Source organism: Hemiscyllium ocellatum, chromosome 5 (genome assembly GCF_020745735.1).
Source record: "Hemiscyllium ocellatum isolate sHemOce1 chromosome 5, sHemOce1.pat.X.cur, whole genome shotgun sequence".
Lineage (NCBI taxonomy): Eukaryota > Metazoa > Chordata > Chondrichthyes > Orectolobiformes > Hemiscylliidae > Hemiscyllium > Hemiscyllium ocellatum.
In genome coordinates this window covers 55,909,262-55,926,058 of record NC_083405.1, presented here as the reverse complement: position 1 = coordinate 55,926,058, position 16,797 = coordinate 55,909,262, and the positions used below count along the sequence as shown (strand labels likewise).

The 16,797-nt window shown below is 42.5% G+C and overlaps 2 protein-coding genes across 2 annotated transcripts in view; one reads left to right on the top strand and one right to left on the bottom strand.

Annotated features, from left to right (window-relative positions):
* LOC132815699 (serum paraoxonase/arylesterase 2-like) overlaps positions 1-13,711 on the bottom strand; it is a 66,764-nt gene extending 53,053 nt beyond the window's left edge. Inside the window, exon 1 of the mRNA XM_060824773.1 lies at positions 13,609-13,711. Within this exon, the coding sequence (XP_060680756.1) occupies positions 13,609-13,682 (74 nt within the window). The 5' untranslated portion in view covers positions 13,683-13,711. The remainder of the gene's footprint in view (positions 1-13,608) is intronic.
* Positions 1-16,797, top strand: part of ppp1r9a (protein phosphatase 1, regulatory subunit 9A) — a 425,367-nt gene that overhangs the window by 408,159 nt on the left and 411 nt on the right. The window lies entirely within an intron of this gene.

Here is a 16,797-nt window from a genome sequence, read left to right as displayed (position 1 = left end):
CACTTCCTAAACGTCTGCCCTTGAACCCACCCCTCCAACAGCAACAAGGATAGAACTCCCCTGGTCCCATCCTCCACCCCACTAATCTCTGGATACAGTGCATCAAACTCCACCATTTCCGCCACCTACAATCAGATGCCATCATCAGAAATAAATTTCTCTCCCCAACCCTACGTGCATTCCACAGAGACCATTCCCTCATTAGGTCCACGCCCCTCCCACCGACCCACCCTCCACACCCAGCACCTTCCCATGCTGCTGCACGAGATGTAAAAGCTGTGCCCACCACTCCCCCCTCACCTCTGTCCAAGACCCCAAAGGATCTTTTCACAGCCAGCAGAAACTTTCCTGCTCATCCATCCACCTCATCTACTAGTGTCCATTGATTTTTTTGTGGTCTCCTCTACATCAGGGGAGGCAGAACGCCAACTCACAGAGCATTTTAGGGAACATCTCTAGGACATACACACCACCTTATGGCTGACACCAACTCTCCCTCTCACTCCCCCAAACACAGTCAAGTCCTGGGCTATCTCCACTGCCAAACCAAAGCCACCCACCAACTGCAGGAAGAATGCCTCATTTTCCACCTCGGGATCCTTCAATCACACAGCATCAACGTCAACTTCAGTTGTTCTGAACTCTGACCTCCTCCCTCCTCATCCCAGATCTCATCCTCCAACTTAGCACCACTCTCCTGACCTGTCCTATCTTTCCATTTTCCTTCCCACCTATGTGCTCCACCTGCATCCTCCAACCTATCACAATTACCACCCACCTGCATCCTCCAATTGTCTTCCCAGCTACCTTCCCCTCTGACCCCCCACATTCCTGATGAAGGCCTTATGCCCAAAACGCAGCTCTCCTGCTCCTCGGATGCTGCCTGACCTGCTCCCCTTTTCCAGCACTATCCTTTTCAACCCTGGCTCTCCAGCGCCTGTAGTCCTCACTTTCTCCTTGAAGATGGGTAGATGCCAGTGGTAGCCAGGAATATAAAGAAGGATCGGGTAAATAGACAATGTCTTTTCTCTGGGGTGGGGGAGTCCAGAACTAGAGGGTGTAGGTTTAGGGTGAGAGGGGAAAAATTTAAGAGGGACATAAAGGACAACTTTTTCACACAGAGTGATGCGTGTCTAGAATGAGCTGCCAGACGAAGTGGAGGAAGCTAGTAAAATTGCAACATTTAAAAGGCATCTGGATGGATATATTAATAGGAAGGGTTTGGAGGGATATGGGCCAGGGGATGGCGAAAGGGGACTAGATTAACTTCAGATAGCTGGTCGACATGGACAAGTTGGACTAAAGCATCTGTTTCCACGCTGTACATCTCTATGGCTCTATAACACTGTCAATGATGCATGGTATATGCCCAGCATAACTTGAGAAGACAAGTCCATGATGAGTCAAAATGTACATGTCACACCAGCCTTAAGCAATAAGGCAGCAGTAACAAATAGATTGCATGGGATCCCACCCTCTAGTTTGGGAAAAAACTCTATTGTTTGTTCATTATTGACTAATTCACGAAGCCTACCTCATGGGAGATAATTCAGCTACAATTGTTTCACGTGTAATGGTAGAGGACGTGATGCCCACATGGGGAATACCATTGCTGATGGATTTAGATGATGGTTCACATTTTCACAGTTTGAGAGGAAGCTGTACAAGCAGCTTCACAGACTGAAATGGGAAGTTCGGGATCAGCGGTTCATACACATCACTGAAGTATAGGCCGGAATGGAACAGGCTAAGGTTGTGGTAAAAGTTCATGCCAGGGAGAATGCAGGATTGGTACTAAAATGGATAGATGAAGTGACAATCCTTAGCAATATGTGCACCTGTGTGGATATTAGAGGAAAAGGTTATGGGAAGCATTGGTCACAGCTGAACCACATTACTAACTACTTTTGTTTTATAGAATGAATCATGACCAGATAGTGATGACTGGAGATCATTTTCCCAAAGGCCACTGCTTTTTATCTACTGTACCTACAGCTATGGGAGCGCTGGCAGGCTGGAGGGGAGGGGAAAGAGGAATGTTGATGAGCATTTATTGAGAAACAGGTAAAAGAAAATGACCTCATATTTCAGCCACTGACAAGAAACAGTAACACATACCAGCATCTTGAGAACAACAAACCATAACCCCACCCACCACTGCAACAGTATCGGGTCAGGGAAAGACACTAAACCAATCGTGTTCAGCACTAAACCCAGAACCAGAAAATGGCCTTGTGTTGTCAAGGATGATCAAGTTTAAAACAATAATGTATACCATTAGTTAGTGTCTATTGTTACAAATATCTTTGATACTGGCGGGCCCTTGTACTGTTCCATTCAGAACCAAGCATTGTATACATCTTTGGCCAAACAGTGATAACACAAGTTAGTCAAACTGTAAGAGGCATCCAATGTTTTCACCTCCCAATCAACAAAAAGGCTAACAGAACGCAATCTGGTAATAGAGTCATAGAGTCGTACAGCACAGAAACAAACTCTTTGGTCCAACTAGTCCATGCTGAACATAATCTCAATTAAACTAGTCCCACCTGCCTGCACGTGGCCCATATCCCACCAAACATGTCTTAATCACATACTTATCTAAATGTCTGTTAAACATTGTAATTGTGTGCACATCCATCACTTCCTCAGGATATTCATTCCACACATGATAGCATTACCTATTAGATATTAGATAAAGGAGAGAATATTGAGGTAATGGGGAGGTGGGAAGAAGCATGTATAGTATCTTACCAACAAATGTTGTAGAGAGAGAAGGTAATATAGTATTGAAACAACTTCTGTGTAAGATATTGGCCCCTCTGTTCTTTTTAAAATCTCTCCCCCTCACCTTAAAATATGCCTCCTAGTCTTAAAATCCCCCATCCTCAGGAAAAGACACCTATCATTCACCCTATCAATACCCCTCATGATTTTGCAAACTCTATAAGGTCACCTCTCAACCTCCTACATTCCAGTGGAAAATACTCCCAGGCTATCCAGCCTTTCTTTATAAAACTTAAATCTTCCATGACTGGCATTATCTGAGTCAATCCTTTCTGAACCATCTCTATGGTAATAATAGCCTTCCTGTAACTGGGCAACCAGAACTGGGGACAATATTCCCAAAGAGACCTCACCAATGTCTTGAACAACCTCAATATGGCTTCCCAATTCCAATACTCAAAGGATAGAGCAATTAAGGCAAGCGTGCTTTTTAACCACCATGTGATGCAAACATGAACCCTTTAGTCCCTCTGTCCTAAAACAACATCCAACACCCTAACATTAATCATGTAAGCCTTACTCTTGTTTGTTGTACTAAAATGCAATATCTCGCATTTATCCAGATTGAACACCATCTGCAATTTTCAGCCCATTGACCCATTTGATCAAGATCCCTTTACAATCTCAGCAAACCTTCTTCACGGTCTACAATGCCACCAATTTTGATGTCAACCACAAACTTATTAACCATGCCTTCTATATTTGTATTCAAACCATTTATATATTTGACAAACAAAAGAGGGCCCAGAACCGATCGGAACACCGCTAGTCACAGGCCTCCAGCACGAAAACAAGCCCTCCACCATTACATCATTTTACACAGGGGTCTCAGCCACAAATTAGATGGATTTAGTGACAGCAGACCAACAGGTTCAGAGTTTGAGTTCTCAATCTAAGAAAAGTCTGAAAAATGATCCCGGACAGACAACTCAGTGCAGGTCATGACCCGACATTAGGAATTTAAAGCATGGCCATTGCTCTAGGGATTCATGCATGAAGCAGACTGATTGATTAATGTGTCCAAAAGTATTTCAAATGGTGCAGGCAGGAATGATGTCTGCAACATTTTTGGTTCACAGATACTCAGGCAGACGTGGGAAAACTGAAGACAAATATGTGGCTGACAAATGCACACTTGTTTAACTTGTCATGGCACAGACAGCATAACTTGACTAGCTGCTAGCTCAGGGGTTTAGCATGTGTCTAAGTGAAGTGTGTTACAATTAATAATTTTAATCATCATTGTTATGGCAATCCTAATTATGGTAGTATGACGACATTACCCATTAGATATTACATAAAGGAGTCTAGATTAGAGTGGTGCTGGAAAAGCACAGCAGATCAGGCAGCATCTAAGGAGCAGGAAAAAGCCCTTCATCAGGAATTACCTAAAGGAGACAATATTGAGGTAATGGGAGGTGGGAAGAAGCATCTAAGATCTCTTACCACCAAATGTTGTAGAGAGAGAAGGTAATAGAGCAAGAAACCACTTTAAATAGATGCAGTTTAGATACCTCTTTGGTAATATATCTACATCAGATATAAAGAGAAAGAAGAAGCAAAGCTGCAGGTTTAATGCAATAGCCAATGGCACAATGAGTCAGATTGGTTGTCAAAAACTAATTTACGCTGTGCATCTGTGTACAGAGAGATGTGGAGTTCGTGTGTCACAAAAACATGTTCAATGTGGGAATGATTGATCCTGTCCTAAAACCGGCTATGCAGTGTGTTTATACCCTAAAGTTAGAGTCTAGGGTGGAAAAGGCAGAACAGATGGAAATCCACAGGGGAGAAATCATGAACATACAGGCACAGGAAGACATTAAGAAAAATCTTATGTAGTATCTGAGCCAGTTTGTTTAAGTAATCACACTATTACCTGAACACCTTACAGCTTTTAGAGATGAGACCCAGTGAGTATATAGATTATACAACTTGTTGTAGCAACTAATTGAGGCATTGATTGATGATATTGAACAAACAGATCCCATTATTTAGTGGTAGAACATTTAGAATAAAGGTATTTGTTGTTTAAGATGAATTAGAATCATCTCCCATTTTTTTTTCTTTATTGTGCAGTAGGTACTGGCTCTATATTTATCTACTGCAGCAGAAGGACATAAGAGAGATGGTGAGGAGAGGTATATTTGGAGAATGCAGGACCAAAACACATGAGTCACGGCCAACCTGAACCAATGATAAAACTAAATACCTTTACAGCCCTAATCTCAATACTTAGCCAGTATCTATGAACAGCAGACCATAAGCAGAAAGAGAGATATACAATGAAGTAGGTTATCTTGAGCCAGACCAATGGCCAAATTATTGGAGGAGCTGGAAAGGTTAAATACAGAATCAGTGAGAAGTACGTGTAGTGAAATAAATCAAACTAACTGGCAAAAAGCCAAGCCAGAGAGTGAGGGATGGAAACACACACAGTCCAGACTGCACAGTCAGCAAGATAAAAGGTGGAAACAAATACTACTTGAGATATGTACTGTAGAAATTAAGTATTAAAATTAGGTTGTAAATTGATCAGATTAGAAATTGATGTAAGGTGTATAGAAACAAGAACTTGTGGATTTTTGCCAGAGTTCAGCCTTAGATTGTTGAAAACTAAAACAAAAACAGAAATTGCAGGAAAGGCTTAGCAAGTCTAGCAACATCAGTGGCAAGAAATCAGAGGTAATGTTTCAGGCCCAGTGACCCCTCTTCAGAACTCCAGAATGTTGAAAACTAACTCTCCTGATGTATACATGAGTAAACAAATCATTACCTATACCAAACTCTCCTGATTATTGTGATTAAATTTGATAAAACACTGAGAAAGGAAGATTACCAAAAGAACATGGGTTCATTTCTCAGGGAAATGCTTTAAATCAGAGTCAACCTGTCTTGTTTAAAATTTAACATAGGTGAGCAGCTGACTCTCAGTCATCACCTAACCACTGTACACTCCCTGGCTCCAACGCCTCTAACCAATCAGTAATTCCTCTCATTTTATATCAATGTTGGTTTAGCTTTTCCATTATGAGAAAGTGAGGACTGCAGATGCCAGAGATCAAAGTCAAAGAGTGTGGTGCTGGAAAAGCGCAGCAGGTAAGTCTCATCCGAGAAGCAGAAGAATCAACTTTTTTTGCATAAACTTGTCATCAGGAATGAGGGGGTGGCCCAAGAGGGCTGAGACAAAAGTGGGAGGGAGGTAGCTGCGAATGTAATAGGTAAATGAAGGTGGGGGTGAAGGTGATACGTCAGAGAGGAGGGTGGAGCAGATAGATGGGAAGGAATACTGAAAAAGGAGGACAGTTCAAGAGGTTGGTGCTGATTTGAAACGTTGGACCTGGGATTAGGTGGGGTGAGGGGAAATGAGGAATCCGCGTCGATCCCACATGGTTGGAGAGTCCCAAGGCAGAAGATGAGGCATTCTTCAGGCGTCAGGTGGCTAGGATTTGGAGGTGGAGAAGGCCTAAGACATCCATGTCCTTGGCAGAGTGGGAGGGAGAGTTGAAGTGTTCGGCCACTCTCCTCTCTGACCTATCACCTTTACCCCCACCTTCATCTATCACATTCCCAGCTACCTTCCCTTCAGTCCCACCCCCTCCCATTTATCTCTCAGCCCTTTTGGGCCACCCTACATTCCTGAAGAACAGCTGATGCTTAAAACAGCGACTCTCCTGCACATTGGCTGTTGCCTGCACTCTTAGCTTTTCCATTGGTTTGTGAATAATGCTGAAAAAAAGTCACATTCTGTCAAACCTTTTGTCTTGTGTCAACAAATAACATCGAGAAAGTGAGGACTGCAGATGCTGGAGATCAGAGCTGAAAAATGTGTTGCTGGAAAAACGCAGCAGGTCAGGCAGCATCCAAGGAACAGGAGAATCGATCTTTCAGGCATGAGCCCTTCTTCAGGAATGGGGAGGGTGTGCCAAGCAGGCTAAGATAAAAGGTAGGGAGGAGGGACTTGGGGGAGGGGCGTTGGGAACGCGATAGGTGGAAGGAGGTTAAGATGAGGGTTATAGGCTGGAGAGGGGATGGGGGTGGGGGCGGGGGCAGAGAGGTCGGGAAGAAGATTGCAGGTCAAGAAGGCGGTGCTGAGTCCGAGGGTTGGGACTGAGATAAAGTGGAGGGGAAGGGAAATGAGGAAACTGGAGAAATCTGAGTACATCCCTTGTGGTTGGAGGGTTCCTAGGCGGAAGGTGAGGTGCTCTTCCTCCAACCGTCGTGTTGCCATGGTCTGGCAATGGAGGAGGCCAAGGACCTGCGTGTCATTGGTGGAGTGGGAGGGGGAGTTAACGTGTTCAGCCTCGGGGCAGTCGGGTTGGTTGGTGCGGGTGTCCCAGAGATGTTCTCTGAAACGTTCCGCAAGTAGGCGGCCTGTCTCACAGTCGACTCTCACAGCTACCTAGATTACACCTCCTCCCACCCTGCCCCCTGTAAAAACGCCATCCCATATTCCCAAATCCTTCGCCTCATCTGCTCCCACAAGGACGAATTCCAATACCGAACAACCCAGATGGCCTCCTTCTTCAAAGGCCACAATTTCCCCTCAGACATGGTTGACGATGCTCTCCACCGCATCTCCTCCACTTCCCGCTCCTCCGCCCTTGAACCCCGCCCCTCCAAATCGCCACCAGGACAGAACCCCACTGGTCCTCACCTACCACCCCACCAACCCCCACATACATCGTATCATCCTTCGTCATTTCCGCCACCTCCAAACAGACCCCACCACCAAGGATATATTTCCCTCCCCTATCAGCATTCCGGAAAGAACACTCCCTCGTCATGTTCACACCCCCCACCAACCCAACCTCCACTCTTGGCACTTTCCCCTGCAACTGCAAGAAATCCAAAACTTGCACCCACCTCTCCCCCCTTACTTCCCTCCAAGGCCCCAAGGGATCCTTCCAGGTCTGCCACAAATTCACCTGCACCTCCACACACATCATCCGCTGCACCCGATGTGGCCTCCTCTACATTGGGGAGACAGGCCGCCTACTTGCGGAACGTTTCAGAGAACACCTCTGGGACACCCAGACCAACCAACCCAACCACCCCGTGGCTCAACACTTTAACTCCCCCTCCCAGTCCGCCAAGGACATGCAGGTCCTTGGCCTCCTCCATCGCCAGACCATGGCAACACAACGTCTGGAGGAAGAGTGCCTCATCTTCCGCCTAGGAACCCTCCAACCACAAGCGATGAATGCAGATTTCTCCAGCTTCCTCACTGCCCCCCCCCCCCCCCACCTTATCTCAGTCCCAATCCTCGGACTCAGCATCGTCTTCTTGACCTGCAATCTTCTTCCCAACCTCTCCGCCCCCACTCCCTCTCCGGCCTATCACCCGCACCTTAACCTCCTTCCACCTATCGCATTCCCAACGCCCCTCCCCCAAGACCCTCCTCCCTACCTTTTATCTTAGCCTGCTTGGCACACCTTCCTCATTCCTGAAGAAGGGCTTATGCCTGAAACGTCGATTCTCCTGTTCCTTGGATGCTGACCTGCTGTGCTTTTCCAGCAACACATTTTTCAGCTCAATAAACAATATTTCTGCTTGTTGAAAATTGTACTGATGAGTGCAAGATAATAAACTTCAAAAAGAAATGTATTGTTTTTAGCAATACTCAAGTTCTGTATTACCAAATCACCAGAAGTAAACCCTCGAGATTAAGAATGAATTTGGATGGATTCTGGGAAAACATAAATGTGTACTTAATTTACTGATAAAGTAGATTTTTGGTTACATTACAAAGTTCTTTAGTTTGGTCACTTACAAAATAGTGTCCAGTCAATGGTGAATGTAATCTGTTTGTTACAGTAACTACCTCAAAACATTAATATTTGTTGTGTCATCCATTCACCAATGTACTGCTTAGGCAGAATACAAAATGGTTGAGTGATAGAAGACATTAATGGTCAATGGATAATTTTCAGAGTGGACCAAACCTTATGTTTGGTATTAGGACTTCTGTTTTTCCTGATATATATTATGATCTAGATCATGGTGTGCAGGGAGCAATTTCCAAGTTTGCAGATGACACTAAACTTGGAAGAATTGTAAACTGTGAGGATAGTGCAAAACTTCAAAGAGACAGTAACAAGTTGGTAGTGTGGGCAGATAGGTGGCAAGTGAGTTTCAACACTGAGAAGTGTGATGTGACACTTGTACAGACACTTGTTAGACTTCAACTGACATATTACACGTAGTTGTGGGTACAACATTATAGGCAAGATGTGAATACATTGGAGGGAATGCAGAAGTGATTTACCGAATTAGTTCTAGAAATGAGAAACTTCAATTATGAAGACCGATTGAAGAATTTGGAACTGGTCTCCTTGGACAGCCGACCTGATTGGGGTTTTAAAAATCAGGAGCAGGCTGGATGGGGTAGAGAGGGTAAAGCTCTTTCTGCTTTCAAAGGAAACAAGAATGAGTGTGCATAAATTTAAAGTCATGTGCAAATGAAGCAAGGGTAAAGTGAGAAAAAACATTTTCACACAGTGAGTAATCAGGAATGCACTATCTGGAATTGGGATGGAAGAAGTTTCAATTGAGACATTCAAGAGGACATCAGATTTTTTTTTGGATCGTAATGATGTGCAGTGATATGGGGAAAAGTGGGAGATTGGTTCTATTGCAGAGAGTCAGACTAGAGCCAGACTAGAGAATGGAAACAGTGCAAGCGTGATGGGCCAAATGGCCTCTTTCTGCAATACAATAACTCCGTGGCTCTGTGATTCTGTGAACTACAAACTCAAGTTTAGTTTTTTTTAAAAAAGTATTTGTTTCTGTACATGGCGTAACAGTCAAACATTACAGCTACTTCAAAGTTCAATGACTATTTCAAAGTCTAAAGTTTGGATCAAATAAACCAGTTTCCATTGATATGCCTTTTCCCAGTAGAATGCCTTTTAATCCAGCTGGCATGTAAAACAGTGCATGTGACAGCATGGGTAATTTCAGTATATTATCTTGAACATCAGTTATAGTCACTACATCATACCATTACTTCAACAGATAGCAGGCATAAAAATGTTACTACATTTACAAGCGGAAGGTATTAAATTTGTGCAAAGTCCTAAAGTTTATGAATTCACCACACATGAATAATATTAGGACAGAAATAAGTACCATCAATACAGGTCAGGTGGATCCAGCGGAGATTAAGATATTCAATGTTAGTGCTTGTCCTTTAAATGACACTAGCTATTTTGATATTCATTTATTCAAACAGGATAATTACTCAGATCATTAATGTCTCCTAGTTTTAATACAGCACCTGGTTTTAAAAACATTTAGCTTCCTACGACTCCAAAACTGCTTCACTATACCTGCTCGCCATATTTTGTTTAAACATCCAATGCTATTTCGGAACTTAATTTTTTTTAAAAACAATTCCACACTCAAATGTTAATCCCTTTTCTCTCCACAAAATTGCCCAACCTCCCACATTCCAATAAATTTCATGTATATTACTATGCAGAATATTCAAGTTGTTGTATATATTTCTTCAGCTTAATTAGGAACCATGGGGCAGCATCATCAAAATTGCATTAAACCACAATTTGTGAACCATTACTTCAGTAATTACCAAACATTCCAACCAAGCCCTTGACCATCAATATAGGACACCAACCCTAGTTCAATGAGGACGATAGGAAAGGATGCCAAGTGCACCAGACATAACTAAAAATAAGGTGCCAATCGGGTGAAAAAACAAATAAAACAACGACATGCATCCAAACACCAGAAGCAGTAGTGATAGACCAAGCTAAGGAATCCTAAAACCAATAGATCAGATCAACTCTCCTTCTCTCTCCACAGATGTTGCCAGATGGGAGTTTCTTCAAATACACTTTTGTTATTTTAAATTTCCAGCATCCACAGTACTTTGCTTTTACTGGATCAGATCAAGTTAAATAGTGCTACCACATCTAGTTTTGAATGGTGCTAGACAGTTAATCAAATTGGTTGACTTGACTCCAGAAATATCGCCATCCTAAATGGCTGGGAAGACCAAAACATCAGTGTTAATATTTCAGACTTGTTTCTTTCATTCAGTTTCAGCCAGAAGTGGCACCTGCATGATGCACCTTGATCTCCAGAGGTCCACACCATCACAGAGGCCAGACTTTGGCTGCACCTCAAACCCCAAGAACAGTAATAATGCTAAGAGAAAATGAGGACTGAAGATGCTAGAGATCAGAGTCAAAATGTGTGGCGCTGGTAAATCAATGCTGGTCAGACAGCATCCGAGGAACAGGAGAGTTGAGATTTCCAGCATAAGCTCTTCAGAAGATCTGATGGCTCACCATTGATTTCACACAAGTGAGCAATGGTCCTGGCTAGGAGATTTAAATCAATTGCTAGAAACTACCATCAAACTGAAACAACTTGTGCCTGCATATACCAAGAACTGGGCAACTTTAAGGTGTGGGCTACTCAGTGACAAGCTACATACACATCAGACAGGGAATATTTTTAACAAGGTGTTGCTCCAACAAAACTTAAGGAGTTCTACAAGATGCAAGACAAAGCCGATCACCTATTCTAAATCCCATCTGGAAATATCTTAAACATTCTCTCCCTCTATCAGAGTGATAGTAGTAGATACCTTCCATGAGAAACACTGAGTCTCCTTTAACAAGTTCTTCCAAACCTGCACCACACCCATAAGGGCAAGAGCACAGATCCATAGAAACTCCACAATCTGCAAGTTCTCCTCTAACACACTTACCATCCTGACAAGGGGCTATATCATCATTTCTTCATTGTGATTGGGTCAAAATATAGGACTCCATCCTAACAGCCCGGTGGCTGTATCTCCACTTTGTGGGCTATAACAATTCAAAAAAGTGATTCATCATTACCATCTTAAAGCAGATAACAATGGGGTAACGAATGGTAGCCTTGTTGGTGACATCATATTCTATGAAGGGGTTAAAAACTATTTTGAACTAAGTATTAATGCAGTTATTGTGACAATTTTAGCAATGCTTTCCAGTCACAACTATTCTCCCTGAAGGGATTAATACCTCCATTTCAGTTCCCAGTGACTCCTCTCTGAAGTGGCATGCTCAACTGTCTTCAGAGCCCCATAAGCTTCTGATGTTCTGCACCACTTACCACTGCTCAGGACTTCAAGCAGTCTGTCCGGATTCAGCAAGACCTGGACAATATCCAGGCTTGGACTAACATGTGGCAAATAACATGAAGATCACCATGCAATTACCATCATCAACAAGAGCAAAAACCATCTCCCCACAACTTTCTATATAATCACCATTGCTAAATTTCCTATCGTGTTGGACTCTCTGTCACACTCACGCACACATGTAAACACAGTCTCACATATTCTCCTATACACACACTCTCTCTCTCTCTCCTCCTTGCATGCACATACACAGACGGGGTGAAACAGTGTGGAAACAGGCCCTTCGGAATAACAAGTCCACACTGACCCTCCAAAGAGTAACCCATCCAGACCTGTTTCCTTACTACTCTACGTTTACCCCAGACTAAAGCACCTAACTTACATATCCCTGAGCACTGTGGGCAATTCACCCTAACCTGCACATCTTTGGATTGTGGGAGGAAACCGGAGCTCCTGGAGAATGTGCAAACTCCTCACAGACAGTCAGCTGCATGGGAATTGAACCCGGGTCCCTGGCACTGAGAGTGAACAGCGCTAACCACTGAGCTACCGAACATAGATTCTAATCTGTTCAAAAACCTGCAGGCAGTCAATCCATGTAATATTTTATAAATTGCTACTTTGAAAATAGTACCGTTTGGCTCAAGTTTAGGATACAGATAGACTCTAAACTTTAACGCATTGTCTGAACTCAGATGTCCCTTTTTTTTCATAAAACTTGAAGTTATCTCGAGAATGTGACTTGAAAGATTTACATATTAATTAATCAAAACATGCAACCCATTCTAAAAGATGAAAGACTTAACAGCAATCTGGCTTTGTTCAATATATCATTTCAGTTGCATGATTGTGATCTTTTGCTATAAAGTCTGTGTTTTATGATCCTGCTTCACAACTACCTGATGAAGGAGCAGCACTCACAAAACTGTTTTGGAGATGCCAGTGTTGGACTGGGGTGTACAAAGTTAAAAATCACTTAACAACAGGTTATAGTCCAACAGGTTTAATTGGAAGCACTAGCTTTCGGAGCACTGCTCCACAGCCAACCCATTAAGGAGCAAGTTAGTGCTTCCTATTAAACCTGCCGGACGATAAGCTGGTGTTGTGTGAATTCCTTATTAACAGACTGCGAACAGAAGCAAAACAAAAGCATAATTTTGGGAAATGACGCAATCAGGTCTGCTTCTCCCAAGCCTGGATCGGATTTTAAAACACTACACGCACTTTAAACTACTTCCCAGCCATTGCCTCCTCGGTATTCCCACTCTGCACCATTACAATCAACTGTTTTTTCAGCCTAAGTATGTCCTACTAACATCCCCATTTCAGAGTCTGAGGCACTGCTGGGGGGGGGTGTACGGCGCAGTGACTCACCTCTCCCTCCCTCACTAACGCTGAGACTTCGCAAACAGCCACAATTAACATCCGAGCCAGTGCCATCCGTTCCTGCACGTTTCAAAGGACAATTCTCAGAGTAAGTTTTTATTTGTGAAATATTTCGCTCCTATTTGAATATCCCTGGCTCCCTCCGCCAGCTGCAAACGGAGCTTTGTCTCTATCTTGAGACAGAGCCAGAACTTGATAAGCCAGGAACAAAACAGTCAAAATCCCATTTATTTCCCATCCGCTCACTTTCGCCGGCCTCTGAAAGGTTTTTTAAAACTTACCAAAAGTCTAAAAGTGTGTACGCGACCACCGAGAGCAGAACCGCGAAAACAGCAAGAATTAGTAACTTCCCCATTGCAAAGTCAGGTCTCAATGCACAAAGCAGGGAACACGGAACTCCCGCTGAACACAGTCAGGGTAAACCAATGAAATCTACTGGCTGCTCTGGGTGGGACCTACCATCCGAATTTGCTGATAATACGATTCTGAAGAGCAATGTATATATACGTGCTGTGGAAATGTTAGCAGCAATACTTGAAATCCTCACAAACATTGGTTAGTGCGAAGAATGTTCCCCATATTGGGGTAAGTCCAGAACTAGGGATCACAGCGTAAGAATAAAGGGTACGCCATACAGGACTGAGACGAGGAAGACTTTCTTCACTCAGAGAGTTGTGAACCTGTGGAATTCCTTCCCACAGGAAGCTGTTGGGGCCATTTGATAAGATGTATTCACGAGGGAGCTGGAAGTAGCCCTTGTGGCTAAAGGAATCAGGGGTTGTTGGGATAGTGATTGCGATACTGAAATTGCATGATCAGCTAGGATCATATTGAATGTTGATGCATGCTCAAAGGGCCAAATGGCCTACTCCTGCCCCTAGTTTCTATGTTTCTACACCACAATTCAACCCCCACTTGCATTCAACCGTCTGATCATTTGCTGCAATGCCCATCTTCCTCATTCTGCAGTGTGGACTACCAGAAACATTTGTATCATAAATGAGTGATGTGCTGGAATACTGGAGGGTGGTTAATATAGTGTCAATATTTAAGGAAGACCATAAGGAAAAACTATAGACTGAACCTAATGTCAGCGGAGGGATGGAGGGGATTTTGAGAGATAGGAACTATATGCCTTTGGAAAAGCAATAACTGATTGAGATAGTCAGCTTTTGTGCTTGGGAAATTGTGTCTCACAAATTTGATAAAGTTTTTTGAAGAGGCGACTGTAAAGGTAGCTGAGGGAAGAGTGGCAGCCATTGTCTACATAGACTTTAGCAAGGCCATTGACAAGGTAGCACACAATAGACTGGTTGTTAAAATTACATCACATGGGATCCAGGGAGAGCTAGGCACTTGGGTCCAAAATTATCTTGATGGTAGGGGACAGAGGATGGTGGTAGAGACTTGTTCAGACTGGAGGCCTGTGACCAGCAGTATACTGTAAGGCTTGGTGCTGAATCCACTATTGTTTATCATTTACATAAACAATTTGGATGAGAATGTAGGAGGCATAATGAGTAAGTTTATGAATAACATCAAAATTGATGGTTGTAAAGGACAGTGAAGCAGGTTATTTAAGAGTGCCACATCTTCTTGATCAGCTGGACTAGTAGACCGAGGAATGACAGATGGTCTTTAATTCAGATTGCTGGTCAGATGTTCTAACGCCATTAAAGTCATTGGACACCACTTCACACCTAGGTTTACTCATGTTGTCCTGTTGATGTTACTAGATGGAGTCACTGAGAGAAGTTCCATCTTATTTCCAGTGACTTGTGTAAATAGTGAGCTGCTAACATATGGGCTCCTCAGCAGCTAAAGAAGAAGAGTTTATTTCATCAACAAGAATCTGATTTTTGGCTTCTAGCACAATTAACACATGACGGTCACCCCATTATTCTCCCTCCTACTGGAGTGGCAAACCACACTATTCTTTTAATGAATCAGTTAGGATAATTAAATCATCAATCTGTCGAGTCATAACCTTAAATTATAAGTTTTTAAAGACGTTTTGTTCCATCTGGAAGGTATAAAGATAAATCATAAATTGCTTTTCCTTAATATTCTCTTGCTTTTTGTTTTAAAACTGAACACTTTGCTGGACTGACCACACAATTTGCCCGAAATGTCGATTTCACTGCACTTTGGATGCTGTCTGAACTGCTGTGCTCTTCCAGCACCACTAATCCAGAATCTGGTTTCCAGCATCTGCAGTCATTGTTTTTACCTCAATAATATGATGTCAGTTGACCACAATTTCTGGAAAGATCTGATCGTATGTCTTCCTCCTGGAATGCATGCTGTTTGCACTGCATAGAAACTCCAGTCAAGCTAACATAAAGAAATCACAGATATCTACACTGTGCATCTCAAACAAAGGAAAGCACTGAAATACATTCTGCATGAGATGGCAATTATTATCTCCTAAAGTACACTTGGCTAACATGCATCAAAAATCATCTTGTTAATGCAAGTGACTTAATCAGGAGCACTACTCATGTAACTGAAACTGGTGGTTTTAAATTTACAGTTTTGAGGTTTGTCCTTAGTTTGTTTTCTTTCCCAGAAAGAATCCTGAATTTCACCTGAAAATTGAACTAATTTCACACTGTACAATGATTTTATTGCTGCACTTTCAACTTGTACCCAAGCTTTCACAAAAAATTAATTATAGTGGACCAGCAAGCTACAAAGCAGCACTGGGTATTGATTTATTGTACTCTACTTTTTCTGAACTAATGGCAATAACTTTGATCTTTAAGTAATTCATAATTGTAACTTTTTCTTTTTTCTACTTTCTTCCTTGTCTATGTGTGTACGTGTTGTTGAATGTTTGAATAAACCATCCTTTTGTTATAACCCTAGAGAACTAATTGTGAATCATTTAAAAAAGTGATTTGGAGGTGCTGGTGTTGGACTGGGGGTGTACAAAGTTAAAAAATCACACAACACCAGTTTATATTTCAACAGGTTTATTTGGAAGCACTGGCTTTCAGAGCGCCTTGAAAGCTAGTACTTCCAAATAAACCTGTTGGACTATAACCTGGTGTTGGAAGATTTTTAAACTTAAGAGTGTTTGGGAGACCACACCACAGCCTGTTATGAAAGAGAAAAAAAACATTTTAGACAAATTTAAAACTGCCTCTTTAGCAGGCAGGAAATGAGAATAGCAAAAATAGTTAAATTCACCTCTCCCTCTTGTCCACAACACATACTAACAACAATTAGAACTCAATTTTAACTTACTCGAAGCTTATTCACTTCCAGGGTTTAAGTTTAAAATTATAATAAAGCTAACATAAAGCCATTTCAAAATTATGCACTTGTTCCCTTCAGACTGAATACATTATACCGATGGTGTCATCATACCCCTTAGTAAGGAGAGCACGATAGAATTCTTTCACGTACTGTAATATCTGGTATTGCGTATCTTTGCCTTTGGCTATCGAAATTAATGTAGCCATAAA